This window comes from Podarcis gaigeae, assembly GCF_964106915.1.
Source record: "Podarcis gaigeae genome assembly, chromosome: 4".
Lineage (NCBI taxonomy): Eukaryota > Metazoa > Chordata > Lepidosauria > Squamata > Lacertidae > Podarcis > Podarcis gaigeae.
Genome location: NC_139677.1, coordinates 90570800 through 90583788, shown reverse-complemented (window position 1 = coordinate 90583788; position 12989 = coordinate 90570800). Strand labels below are relative to the sequence as shown.

Here is a 12989-nt window from a genome sequence, read left to right as displayed (position 1 = left end):
TGAGCCTTTGGGAAAATAGAGCAGAACTTTAATTAAACCAATGGGGTCATTTCCCTCTCTTGTTTCTCCTGCTCCTCTAGGATTGCTGTTAGGGAAGGAGACCCAGGACCAGTCGCCCATCCCTTTGCTGCCACCTCCACCTCCACCTCCTGGCACACTGTGTTCTGGAATGTCCTCGTGGCCGGTGACTGTCTGCCACGCTAAGACGGGGAGCAAAGACAGCAGCACTCAGACGGACAAAGCCTCTGAACTTTTCTGGCCAAACTCTGCCTCTTTTCCGGGCAGAGGGAAGTTGACTAACACCCCGGGGGGCAGCCCAGCTCTCAGGCACACTGCAGGCAGAGGCGTTGGAGAGAGGCCGGGTGAGTAAATTTGAACAGGAGCAGGGAGGGAGGGTGTTTTGAACTGCAGTGTGCAGAACCTAGAATTATGAAATTCTGTCTCCAGAAAAGAAAGCTTTAAATAGACCGTTGCCTTGCCTCCGCAATTGACTGGACGAGAGATGAACTGCTGCTCAATCCAGATAAGGCTGAGGCACTGTTGGCAGGAGGTTCCCTAGACCGGATGGCTGGGAGGTTGCCTGCTCTTGGTGGGGTTATATTCCCTCTGAAGGAGCGGGCACCTAGCTTGGGGGGTACCTCTGGACCCTTTGCTGTTGCTTGAGGCTCAGGTGGCCTTGGTGGCCCAGAGTGCCTTTTCTCAGCTTCAGCTGGTGGCCCTATCTGGACAGAGATAGCCTAACTTCTGTTGTCTATGCTCTGGTACCTCGAGGTTAGGTTACTGGAACACGTTACACAGTGGTACCTCTGGATACGAACAGGATCCATTCCAGAGCCCTGTTTGCATCCTGAAACGAATACAACCCGCGTCTGAGTGTGCACGGGTTGCGATTCACCGCTTCCGTGAATGCGCGTGACGTCATTTTGACCGTCTGCGCATGGGCGAGCAGTGAAACCCGGAAGTAACATGTTCCGTTACTTCCGGGTTGCACAACCTGAAAGCGCTCAACCTGAAGCAACTTCAACCCGAAGTATGACTGTACATAGGGCTGCCTCTGAAGACAGTTCAGGAACTTCACTTGATGCAGAATTCAGTGACCAGGTTGCTCACCAGAGCAAGATAGCTTGAGCACGTCCACACCAATCCTGATCCGACTGCCCTGGCTGCCTATCAGTTCCCAGGCCCAATTCAAAGTGCTGGGTTTTGACCTATAAAGCCTTAAATGGCCGAGGACCACAATACCTTTCCCCATACGAACCGACCAGGACCCTCCAATTATCTGAGGCTCTGGTGTGCTTCCTCCTCCAGAGATCTGTAGGGCAGCAACATGAGACTGTGTTTTTTTGTTTAGGATTGCGGATCAGTTCTAAAGGAGCAAGTTATTGCTCCCCCCGCAGGCAGCAGCTTAAATCTGATGTACAGCATCACAGAGTGCTGTACCCAACCCCCAAAATATCTCAGATTAACTCCAGGAGACCGTCGCTTACCTCTGAAGGTCAAACTGCATGTTGCATTATATAAATTCCATTATTCTTTTTTTCCCCCCATTTATTTTTATGCAGAGCAGCTGTAGGTGGATGCAAGGTTGAGTGGGTGTCTGGCAGGGGAAGAGAATCTGCTGCACCCTTTCACTGCCGGCTGGTTTGCTTGCTTAGAATTGCTCCAAAAGCATTTGCTTTCCCATATCTGGGGGACGGGGGTGCGACACATGGTTCCCATATTTCCCCCCATGGAAAGCAGCACAGTTTTAAGCAATCAGCAGCCAGCTGGTAGGAAGGAAAACGGTTAAGTAGACTCTCCCCGCCCCCAACTTCCCTTCTTCCGCTATCAGTTTTCACTTTAACTTTGATGCCACTCATAGTGTTTTTGAAAGTCTCCCCCACGCTGTGCACTTAAAATGCTTTTATACCACTTTGACCAAAGAGTCATGGGAACTGTAGTTTGTTAAGGGTGCTGAGAATTGTCAGGTGACCCCCCCCCCAACAGAACTACACTTCCCAGCACCCTCATCAAACTACAGTTCCCAGGGTTCTTTGGAGGAAGCCTGATTCTTAGAGTGGAATAAGAGTACAGTGGTACCGCAGGTTAAGTACTTAATTCGTACTGGAGGTCTGTTCTTAACCTGAAGCACCACTTTAGCTAATGGGGCCTCCTGCTGCCGCCATGTGATTTCTGTTCTCATCCTGAAGCAAAGTTCTTAACCCAAGGTACTATTTCTGGGTTAGCTGCGTCTGTAACCTGAAGCGTATGTAACCTGAAGCGTATGTAACCCGAGGTACCGCTGTACTTTAAATTTGGTGACCAAGCCACACCCAAACAATTGGGAATTGTGGTCACACAATGTGCACTTTGGCCCCAAGATCAACTTTCAAACCCTCCTCACTGTTTCTCTGCAGAGAACTCTCCCAGCCATGGCAAGCTACCGGACAGCAGCAAAGGCGGCAGGGTCAGCAGCCTGCTTCACAAACCTGAATTCCCAGATCCAGACATGATGGAAGTCCTTATCTGAAGCTACAGTTCTCAGGTGCTGCCGTTTCCCCTGCTGGTACACATAGCCCCCTGGAGGAGGGTGCTGCCGTCGTTGGCGCTGTTGCTGCTGCTGCCATGCAAAACGCGAGAGCTCTGGAGAATGGTACAAAACCGGACCAAATAAGTTTAGATCTAGACGGCAAACGAGACTTTTTAACAAAGCACAGAGCATGTGAGACGTTGGAGATGGGACATTTGGGATACCTGCTACGTACAATCATTAAAAAAATTACATTGGCCAACAAGATGTGGATTTGAAAGAGAGACGGCAAAAGGAAGACATGGGCAACTGCATTTTCTGTTGGGGGCGGGGGTAAGGAACTTTGAAGGCACGGTCGGCATGCCGAGGACAATTCTGCAACCACCAAGTTAGTGGTGGTTGCTTTTTAAATCACCTGCTAGCTAACCAGAGCAGCCACATTCCCTCTGTGAAATGTTTTGTGCAACGTGCACCCCTGGGACGAGGGAGCAGGACTTCCCTATATTTAGACATCATCCCACTGCCTTCTTCCTGCTGTTTTTTGTTTTAATCTCCCTCCTACCCACCTTTATAGAGAGAGAGACATGGTTAAAAACAGGGTGCGGAACAACGTGCCCTTCTGATAAATTTTTGCAACTCTTTGCCTCTATTTAATATTTATTGAGCAACGACAGCATGCGGTTGCCAGCACAGAAGCAGCAGGATCCTTCCTTGCTAAGAGGGCTTAGAACATGGGTAGCTGATGGGGGTGGCTCTCCAGATGTGCTTGGATTAGAGCTCCCTTTCGCCCCAGCTGAGAGCCAGGAGTGAGCTGTAGCCCTGTAACATCTGGAGAGCACAACGTTGGCTGAAACTGGCTTCAAATCTAATGTTATCTCACGCATTACAGGTGAGGATTAGTTACCTCTTTCCAGTAGTAGTAGTAGTAATAATAATTTTATTATTTATACCCCACCCCTCTGACTGGGTTTCCCCAGCCACTCTGGGCGGCTGGGTTATTCTGCTGGGGCAAGAAACTTACCAGCCAAACAAAAATAATCATTAAAAAGCACCTTAAAACCTGAATTGTGGTCTCATAAACTTTCATGGGCAGGGGATGTTCCCAGCTCTTCCTGGAGATATTGAGGAATTGGCCTTGGGAACTTTCTGCTTTATCGCTGAACTATGGCTCTCCCTTGTCAAATACAGGCATGGAATCCTATGTAACAACAGCATAGGAAGCTGCCTAGATGTCTGGGGGGTTTCAAGTAGATCAGCAAGGATTTTTCATTCCTGCTTGTTTAAGAACGGCAGCAGAAAATGCCCCTTCCCCCATTATACTGCTGAAATTAAGAAAACTGGGCGAGGGGGAGCAAGAGGTAACCAGCAGAATGTGCTCGGGGTGTGTGAGTTCAGTTCTCAGAACAGAATTCCCAGACTCAGAAACCTTTAAGTGTAAATGTATGCCTTTTGCACCAATTGCGGTTGGCGGTTCTCAGGATTCTTGTATAAAAACAAAGTCAGTCCCACAGTCCTGAGGTCTGCCCACTGCTGCTATAAGCAGGTTCGTTTCAGTGTCCCTTTTCCTAGGTTTTCTGCTAGTTTTCCAAAACTGTTCAGTGTGTGGCCGTGCATGTTTTGCGAGGGCTATAAGCTTTGCTCTTCCGTTTTGTGCAGGTTCTGTGAAAATGCTGAGCTGTTTAGCAGTGCTTTGTCTATTAAACCGACCACCAAGCTCTTAACCCTAACTCTTAGAGATTCAAACAGTGGCATGCCATCTGCTTTTTGCATTTATGCCAACCAGCAAGGGTGACTCCAGGAAGCCACCCAGGTTGCCCTGTTGTCTTTGTTGAAAGGCCAAGTGGAAACTGAGCATAATACATACTCTTCCCATGTGTGATTCCTGGCAAATGGAGGGTACAGCAAAAGCCATCATGATTAGTAACCCCTGACAGATTTGTCTTCACATACATGCATCAAGGAGACATAGACAAGCTTAGCCTCCTATGTCATACATGCTTGGCTCAGCAACACGTAGCAAATGGGATCCAAACGTAAGTTTCACTTGGTTCCTAAAATCAGTGGGACAACTTTCCACATTGGATTCCAATGGGACCCAAAGTTCAGCTAATTAATCTGGATCCAGCCTGTTATGTTTTTGCATTTTCACACAGGAATGCTATGGATTTATATTTGGCCAGCAGGGTTTTGTGTGCCATTGTTGGTCTGGGGATGTGCATTTGCACCCACGTCATTAGGGAATAGGGATAGGGAATGAGCACCCCTGTCCCCACCATGCCATGCCAATAGGGTGTCTTTAGTTTTTTTTCCATTGATCAGTTGCTGCTGTGCTGTACTCTTTTTTTCTGAATGAACAATTCAGTAAGCTTCTGTACAGTGCTAGCAACTATTTATTCCAAGAAAAGTTTCCGTATTAACACCCAATTCGTACCTCTTGACGAGGCGTTATGCGCAAATAAGCCTCCCAGAGTTTGTAGAGGCTGTCAGCCCTCAAAATAACTGTAAACAGCAGCACCTTGAAATTCCATACACACTTCTTCTCCTTGCCCGACCCTTCAGACAAGGAGAGAGCCGTGCTGCCTTTTGCTAGAAAGAAATCAAGGGCTTTCCTTGTTCCCTCTAGCACAGGGATGAAGAACCTGTGACCTTTCAGATGTTCTTCGACTCCAACTCCCATTGGCCCTAGCCAACGGGGCCAATGTTTTGGTATGAAGGGACTTGTTGTGCTTCAACATCCGGAGGGTTACAGGCTCCCTATCCATGCATAGTTCTGCATTCCACAAGAGTGAACAGGCAGCACCAGGGACTCTGTTTGCATGGGTAGGGCATGGGGAGAATGGAAAGGCATGGCTGGCTGGCAGTTTGGTGGAGCTACTACAGTCACTTGGAGGCTACTTCAGCTTCTCATTATTACGGAGCGAACGCAGGAACCAGGGCTGTATGTGACATAGTTTGCTCGTTGTGCTGGTCCCGACGTGCAGTTTCTCCTGTATATCTATATCAATGTGCCTTTGTACTTGTAGCATTCAGTTAAGCACCACTTACAACAACACCCCAAGGGTAAATTTACAGTGTCAATGATGCTTGCGTTTGGCAGGCAACTTTCTGCAGACGAACTCCGTATATATTTGAAAATTTACAGCCCAAAGGATCAGGAAAGTCCATGCTTGCTTCTCTAGTTGTGCTTGATGTTTTAATGCAAAAGAGAGAAGTTTCTCTAGAGCACCCCAAGTTAGAGCAGAGTGTATGTGGAATACTGCTGTTATGACTAAAGTGGTGGCTTAACCTTTAGCAAAAACGCTTCTGCTCCTCTTCGAACACCTTGGCTTGTGTGTTACAGTATTGTGCTGTGTGACACTTGTGTTGTATTAATATTACAGGTAAACGGGTTGTAAGATAACGTCAGATCGCTTTCCTCCCTCTTCCCCCAGTTGTCCTTCTGTTGTACAGAATGGCTGGTGTAGAGCATCGTTCAGCTGGAGTGTGTTTGTACATACATGGGGCAGGGAGGAATCAAGGAGCTTATACACCTCCCACGAGAAATACTGATGGCCTTGGGCCTGCCAAAGATTTTTCTCCTCTGCTGCTTAAATTTGTGCCTTAATATTGTATATAATAAACGTATACAGTGGTGCGCCCCCTTTGACTTTTTGGTTTAAAATGGATTGGAGGGAAGCATATTGTCTTGTTTCAGGGCAGTTGGCGGGAGCTGGTCACCAAGAACACACACTGTTGTCAGTGAAATCAACTCTCTCTCTTCAAAGAAGCAAAACAGCTCAGGAGGCCAAGCCTAGCGAGCCCAGCAACTCTGCCCTAATGTGTCAGTTGTGAAGACTGAAGGTCCCTGAGTTTCCTCTTCTCTTGGGTCCTTCCCAAGGGAGACTCCATCGCTGTGCCTGTCTTTGCTTCTCCCTCTTCATGCCTCTTCTGGTCCTGGGAGAACAGGAGGAAGGAGATCTGGTCACAGCAGCAGGAGGAGACCCTCTGGACTCTTCAGCAGCCTGCCTCATCTCTGCCTCTTGGCCCCCCTCCTCTCTAGCCTCCACTTCTGGACTGCTCCTTCCACAGTCTCTTCCTGCTCACTAAACCCTGTTACCCCTTCAGCTTCTGACACCTCCTCTTCCCAGTCTGCTCCCTCTTCTTCCTCTGACCACTCATCATCGTCCCACCACCAATCCCCTGGCTCTGAGCCTTCTTCCCTTGGGGGTTCCCCAGCTGCTGCCTCCCACCACTCCTTGGCACCCAGCCAGTGTGTGTCCCATCTTGATGCTTTCTTCTCATTGTTCTCCAAGTCAAGAGTTTGAAGTGTGAGCCGAGAAATCCTCAAGTACGAAACCTTATCTCACCACTTCCGCGAACTCACTTGTGGGCCTAAGCAGGTAGCTTCTGGGTGGAAGTTGCTGTTTCCTGATTATCACATTCCTGCCCACACATCCAGCTTCCATTGCTGTTGGCCACCCTACCAGTGGTTCCATGACAAACACCTACATTAACAGCATCAAAGTGACCTCCCCAGGGCACAAGCCTCAGCAGTGTGTATGAAGGTCCTGGGCTTCCCAGACAACAAGACCCCACTCTTGGCCTTGCTGATGTGGTCCAAAGGAAAGCAGAGCAATGCATTTGGCACCAGCTTGGCTGCAGGAGTTGCCAGAAGTAGGTGTACAAGGTTCCATCCAAGTCCACTCTGGATTTGTGTACGGTTTACTCCTGAACCTTTTCTTCTCCCAAAGATGTCCTGAAAGGCAGCCAAGGTTTAGGATTTTCCTTCTAGATGGGCTACATTCCCAGGTTGATGAGACCCACCTGCCCCTCATGTCCCTCTACAGCAGCCTTTCTCAACCTGTGGGTCCCCAGATGTTGAACTACAACTCCCATCACCCCTAGCTAGGGATGATGGGAGTTGTAGTCCAACAACATCTGGGGACCCGCAGGTTGAGAACCGCTGCTCTACAGCATGTGCAGAAACCGCCGCCTTGACCGCTGGACCCATTACTGGTCTTCATCTGCTTTATCTACCGGAGCCTGTCTTTGCATGCAGGGAAAGTTCTTAATTCAATGAGCATTTGAGACCCATCAGCTACCCTCACCGGGTTAGCCAGCCAGTTGATGCTGTTTCCCAGAGTGTGGCCGCTTTCACATGCTGATGGCTTCTAGGAGTCACAGATGAGAGCTGAGTGCAAGGTGAGGACCAAAGGTGGGCAACTTACTACAGAAGGAACACAACGTATCCCCCATAAGAGGTCTTGCCCCTTGCATAACACCCCATACATCCTGGTGGTATGAGCTGTTCAACAGTGGAGCAGACTTTGTGGCAGAGTCTGTTAAGAGTTTTTTAAGCAGAGCCTAGGTGGCCATCTTACTGTGACTAAAAATGTAATTAAGCTGGGTGGAGGTGAGAAACATGATAAATAAAATGGATTTAGCAACTGGCTATTGCATGCTCCTAAATGAATCAGAAAAATGCTGGCGTTAAGCCAGGAGGACATCTACTTTGTAAGGCATGGCAACCCACAGAGCGCATTTTTCCAATGGCCCTGCAACATTCTTGCCTGGCAGTTCTGCACCTGTTGGGTCCAACTCCTTTCCCTTCCTTCCTCTTCCACTATTTTTCAGAGGGAACATTTGTCAGCAGGATGCCACAAATACCAGCAGTGATGTTGGCATTGCTGTATGAATCGCAAGGAGGGCACAGCAGACTGATCCTCCACACTCCATAGTCCAGCTGCTTTTTCTGAGGTACATCCACTGCATGGAACTTATAGTCCTCAAGTGCTTGGCCGAAAAATAAAACAGGCAATGATCCTTCAGAGTGAACAAATCTTGCATATATTATTTTTAAATGTACGGTACCCTACCGCAATATTCAAGTCCAGTATGAGGTTTCCAGTCAATAAGCAAAATTCCCTCCTCACTTCCTCCTTCTTTGCCCTGTCCCCACAGAGAAAGTATTTAAAAGAGCACCAAATACTAATATATATATTTAATCAACCACTTAATGAGCCTTCCTCAGGCTATAGGACCTGAGTTTGATGCACAGCTGTTTAGTGATATTACTAAATTCAGCTTCAACCAGGAGTATCCTTATGGATTTTGTATGATTATTGGGCTGCTTAGTACACCGTTTTTCCAAACTGTAGTCATCAGCTGTTTTTTTTTTTTTACTACAACTCCCATCATTCTTGACCACTGGTCCTGCTAGCTAGGGATGATGGGAGTTGTAGTTCAAAAACAACTTGAGACCCAAGTTTGGGACACCCTTCCATAGTTCACTGCTGGTTCTGTTTCCAGACAGGAAGGATGGGGAATCTGTGGTTCTCCAGATGTTGAAATTTTTTAAGCATTTGGCTCCTCCTCCAAGAATCCTGGGAACTGTAGTTTACTGTAGAGCTATAATTTTTGGGAAAATAAGCAAGGGGTCCCCCCAAAAAAGAGTGAGCTTTGTGACAAGCTGTGAAAGAAAAGAGAGAGAAGGCTCCATGCAGGCATTCGCAGAAGGAGAGAAACCTTACGCTGTCTTACGCAGACGCCACTTCATTTCAGCTAACAGCGGTTCTCAACCTGTGGGTCCCCAGATGTTGTTGGACTACAACTCCCATCATCCCTGAGCTGTGGCCTTGCTAGCTAGGGGTGATGGGAGTTGTAGTTGAACAATATCTAGGGACCCACAAGTTGAGAAAGGCTGAGCTAGGAGCATGTGGGTGACAGTCCTGGTGGATATGGGGCCCTTGGTCACCTTCCAGTAGACGACAAGAGGATGTTCATGTTACAAAAGCTAGGCAGCTGAAGGCAAAAGAATAAAAATGAGGCTGACAGGTTGGCGAAAGGGGAAGAATAAGCTGAGGTAAATCGGCGCACACTCACAGAGACACACGGCACAAAATGGAATTCAAGGCTATAAATAAAAGCCCAGTATTATGTTGCCATAGAAACGAAATATGGAAGAACAAGGAGATGAAGAAAACAAGTAAGTGGAAGGGACTCCGTGTCCCCTATGCTGGTGAGCACTTCAGATGGCCATTTATGACTCGCCAGAGATGAAAATGCATGTGTGTGTGCGTGTGTGTCCTTCCTAGATTTGTTCTGGGTTTTCCATCGACACCAACGTGAGCTCCATGTTGGAAGAAAGGCAGGATATAAATCCAGGAATTGAGGGAAATCCTGGATATAAATCCAGGAACTGAGGGAAATCTGGCACCCACAAACCCTGGCACCCACCACGCATGACAAGATATAGGATAACTAGCGGTTAGCTTTCAAAACAGTCAAGGCTCAAGCCTGCAAGGCAACGTGTGTCTGAATGATGTCAAGAACAATTGAGGGAGAAACTCATTTGTGAAAAACTGCATGTGTGAATTTGGAATCACTGTGAGGGATGCCGGCATGTGGACGAAAGACGGTTAGCAGGGTGTGAATGGAGGAGAGATTCAGAGAAGGATTTCTTTTACTGAAAACGAAAAGCGTATAAAATGAGAGTATGAAATAACATTCATTTTTAAGTAAACATGCAAGGTGTCAAGGGGCCTCGGTTAGGAAACCAGAAATACTACTGATCCTTGCACACCAACCCTTTCCCACGGTACTTCACCCTTTCACACAACGTTATTCTGGCCTTCAGATGAAATCTTTTTTGAAAAATGGCTTTTTAAAAAAAGCACGATAAATGACTCTTGAGTGAAGCTAATGTTTGTTTGGGCCCCAGATCAACTGTGCTTTATGAGAACCATGTGTTTGGAACAAACTTGAGAAAGATCAACTCAACTGTCTACTCAGCAAAGAAATTACCTCAGTAGGAGAGACACACACCAGATGTCACTCATCTGAAATTTATCTTTCACCCCACACCCCAGTCTTCAGCTGTGAGAAAATAAGACAAACTCAAGCGGCCTGAATTGAAGTGTATCATCTCCCTGTTCCCTCCAAGACAGCGGTTGCCTGACCCACTGACCCTCGAGATGTTATTGAACCACAAATCCCATCATCCCTGACCACTGGCGCTTCTGGCAGGGGCTGGTGCGAGTTGTTATTTGACAACATCTGGAGGGCCACAGGTTAGCAACTCCTGCTCTAAAACAATTTTTGTCCACCCTGTTCGCTTATTTCATGGCTTTCCTCCAAGATCTCCAGGAGCGAAACCAGATTAGCTCACTTTATATTCGCAACTCTCTTTGAGGTAAAATTTTGGGCTAAATTACATGCAGTTTTGGAGTACTGTGTCAGGAGCTTCCACTGTAGTTCCTCTTTTTTTCTAAAAGCAGCTGTGCCCCCCACACAACAGCCCCGTCCCAATTTAGTGCGGGGTTGTAGCCACTCACAGATGTTTTCAAAGATGAAAATTTAAGCCACTCAAGGAGAACTACGTGTTACTTCAGGGTACGGGTGGGGGTGGGGGATAAACTCAGTTTAGTAAGGGATTTTAGTACAAACCTACCTAATTTGCCTTTGCCAACACAAAAAGAACCAAAAGAACCAACTGTCCTATGAAAATTGCGCTTCTCCAAAACTTGTGATGCAAAGATGTTTACAAAAATGCACAGGAAAATACATTATATAGAAAATAACATATAAAATGCATTTTATTTTTTTAATGCAAATGCAAAAACATTTATCATCTATCTATCTATCATCTATCTATCTATCTATCTATCTATCTATCTATCTATCTATCTATCTATCCATCCATGCAGTGTTGTGTGTGTGTGTACATACAGTGTTTAAAACCTCAATAATATGCATATTAGACAAAGTAGCACACAAAAATGTGTGTATACTAGGGGAAATTGGCACTAAAATTTTCATGAGTGCTTGGAAAAACCCACAAATTTATGCAGAAATTTGGAGAACCGAATGTAATAAATGAGAAACGCCCATGAACTGAAATGGACAGTTGCATTCATTCGTACTTCAGGGAAGAGTGGGGACCTTTCCACAGGAGATGTCAAAACCAACACAAAAGGGTTGCATAAATCTCCCTTCTCTAACCCCTAATGCCTCCCACAGTTGTTTTCTCCTCAGCTGAGCTGATTTCTGCTCTCAGGGTCTGTTGTGGGGGGACAGCCAAGGCAAAGAAGGAGTTGTGAGGAGGGGAAAGTGGCAACAGGCAGAGAAATGGTTAAAACCCCACACCTGCTGCTACTGCCCCTGGAACAGCCCCCCAACCAACCCCCACATTAATGGTATTCAGCAACCATGGGACCGGGAATGGTTGGTGTAATCTATAGTTTATCCATGATTTATCCATGAATAGGTTTTGTGGCTGAAGTATACATTAGAACCCCGGCCCCTTATCCACTACAAGGCCACAGTCACTCAGAGAAATCAGCCTGATTGAAGGATAAGGATGAGGCACTCTGTTAATTTTGGTTTTTCTCATTTTCTTATTTCTCCAGTCTTAAGGCAGGTGCATACCCTCCAACATTTCTCCAATGAAAATAGGGATGTCCTATTCCATAGTAGTAGTAGTAGTAGTAGTAGTAGTAGTAGTAGTAGTAATTTTATTAGTTAGACCCCGTCCATCTGATTGGGTTGCCCCAGCCACTCTGGTCAGCTTCCAACATATATAAAAACATAACAAAACATTTTAAAGAAAACTTCCCAAAACAGGCTGCCTTCAGATTTCTTTCAGAGTTGTCTAAAGGCTGCATAGTTTGTCTAAAGCAGTGTTTCCCAACCTTGTGCCTCCAGATGTTTTTGGCCTACAACTCCCATCATCCCTGACCACTGGTCTTGCTAGCTAGGGATGATGGGAGTTGTAGGCCAAAAACATCTGGAGGCACAAGGTTGGGAAACACTGGTCTAAAGGTTGCATAGTTATTTATCTCTTTGGCTCAGGCGGTCGCAAAACTCCATACACTTCAACATTTCTCCAATGAAAATAGGGACATCCTAAGGAAAAGCGGGGCTTTCCAGGATCCACTCAGAAGCAGGGACCGCAGGGAGGGACATTTGCAGGCGTAGGTAACTCTGAGGCCACCCAGAAGTTGTTGGACTACAGCTCCCACTGTCCCTGACCGTGCTGACTGATGGGAGTTGTAGTCCACAGACTCCCCATCCATCAGGCTGAGGCCAGCACTTCTCAAACTATCTGAAGTGGCGGAATGACAGTTTCTTCTCCCATTGTGCCAGGGATCAGGACCAGATTTGGCCCCTGAAGCGTCCCACCCAACATGGCTTGTGGTGGAGTTACTGGGAACCAGCAGTCAACGCCTCGCAGACTGGCATCAATTGGTCCACGGTCCTCCACTTTTGAGTAGCACTGGTTTAGTTTAATACCTTAGCAAGTTTCTTGCTAAGGTATTAATACCTTAGCTAGCAATAATACCTTAGCAAGTTTCTGATATATTGCAACTCTAATGGAACTTATGACCTGGGACATAGTTGAGCTCTTGTTGAGCGTTATTCCTGCTTGCTGAGGTTATAGCAAAGAGCACTTCTCCCTCCCGCTTCTCCAAGCTAATAAAAATGTGTGAGAAACTGCCAGAAG

General features: G+C 46.8%; 1 protein-coding gene across 7 annotated transcripts in view; it reads left to right on the top strand.

Annotated features, from left to right (window-relative positions):
* The window catches only part of AMOTL1 (angiomotin like 1), an 80307-nt gene extending 74164 nt beyond the window's left edge, over window positions 1-6143 (top strand). For all 7 annotated transcript variants that reach the window (XM_083736300.1, XM_083736301.1, XM_083736304.1 and 4 more), the window contains 2 exons: window positions 81-362; window positions 2397-6143. In XM_083736300.1, the coding sequence (XP_083592426.1) occupies window positions 81-362; window positions 2397-2509 (395 nt within the window). In that variant the 3' untranslated portion in view covers window positions 2510-6143. The remainder of the gene's footprint in view (window positions 1-80; window positions 363-2396) is intronic.
* Window positions 6144-12989: the final 6846 nt, after the last annotated feature.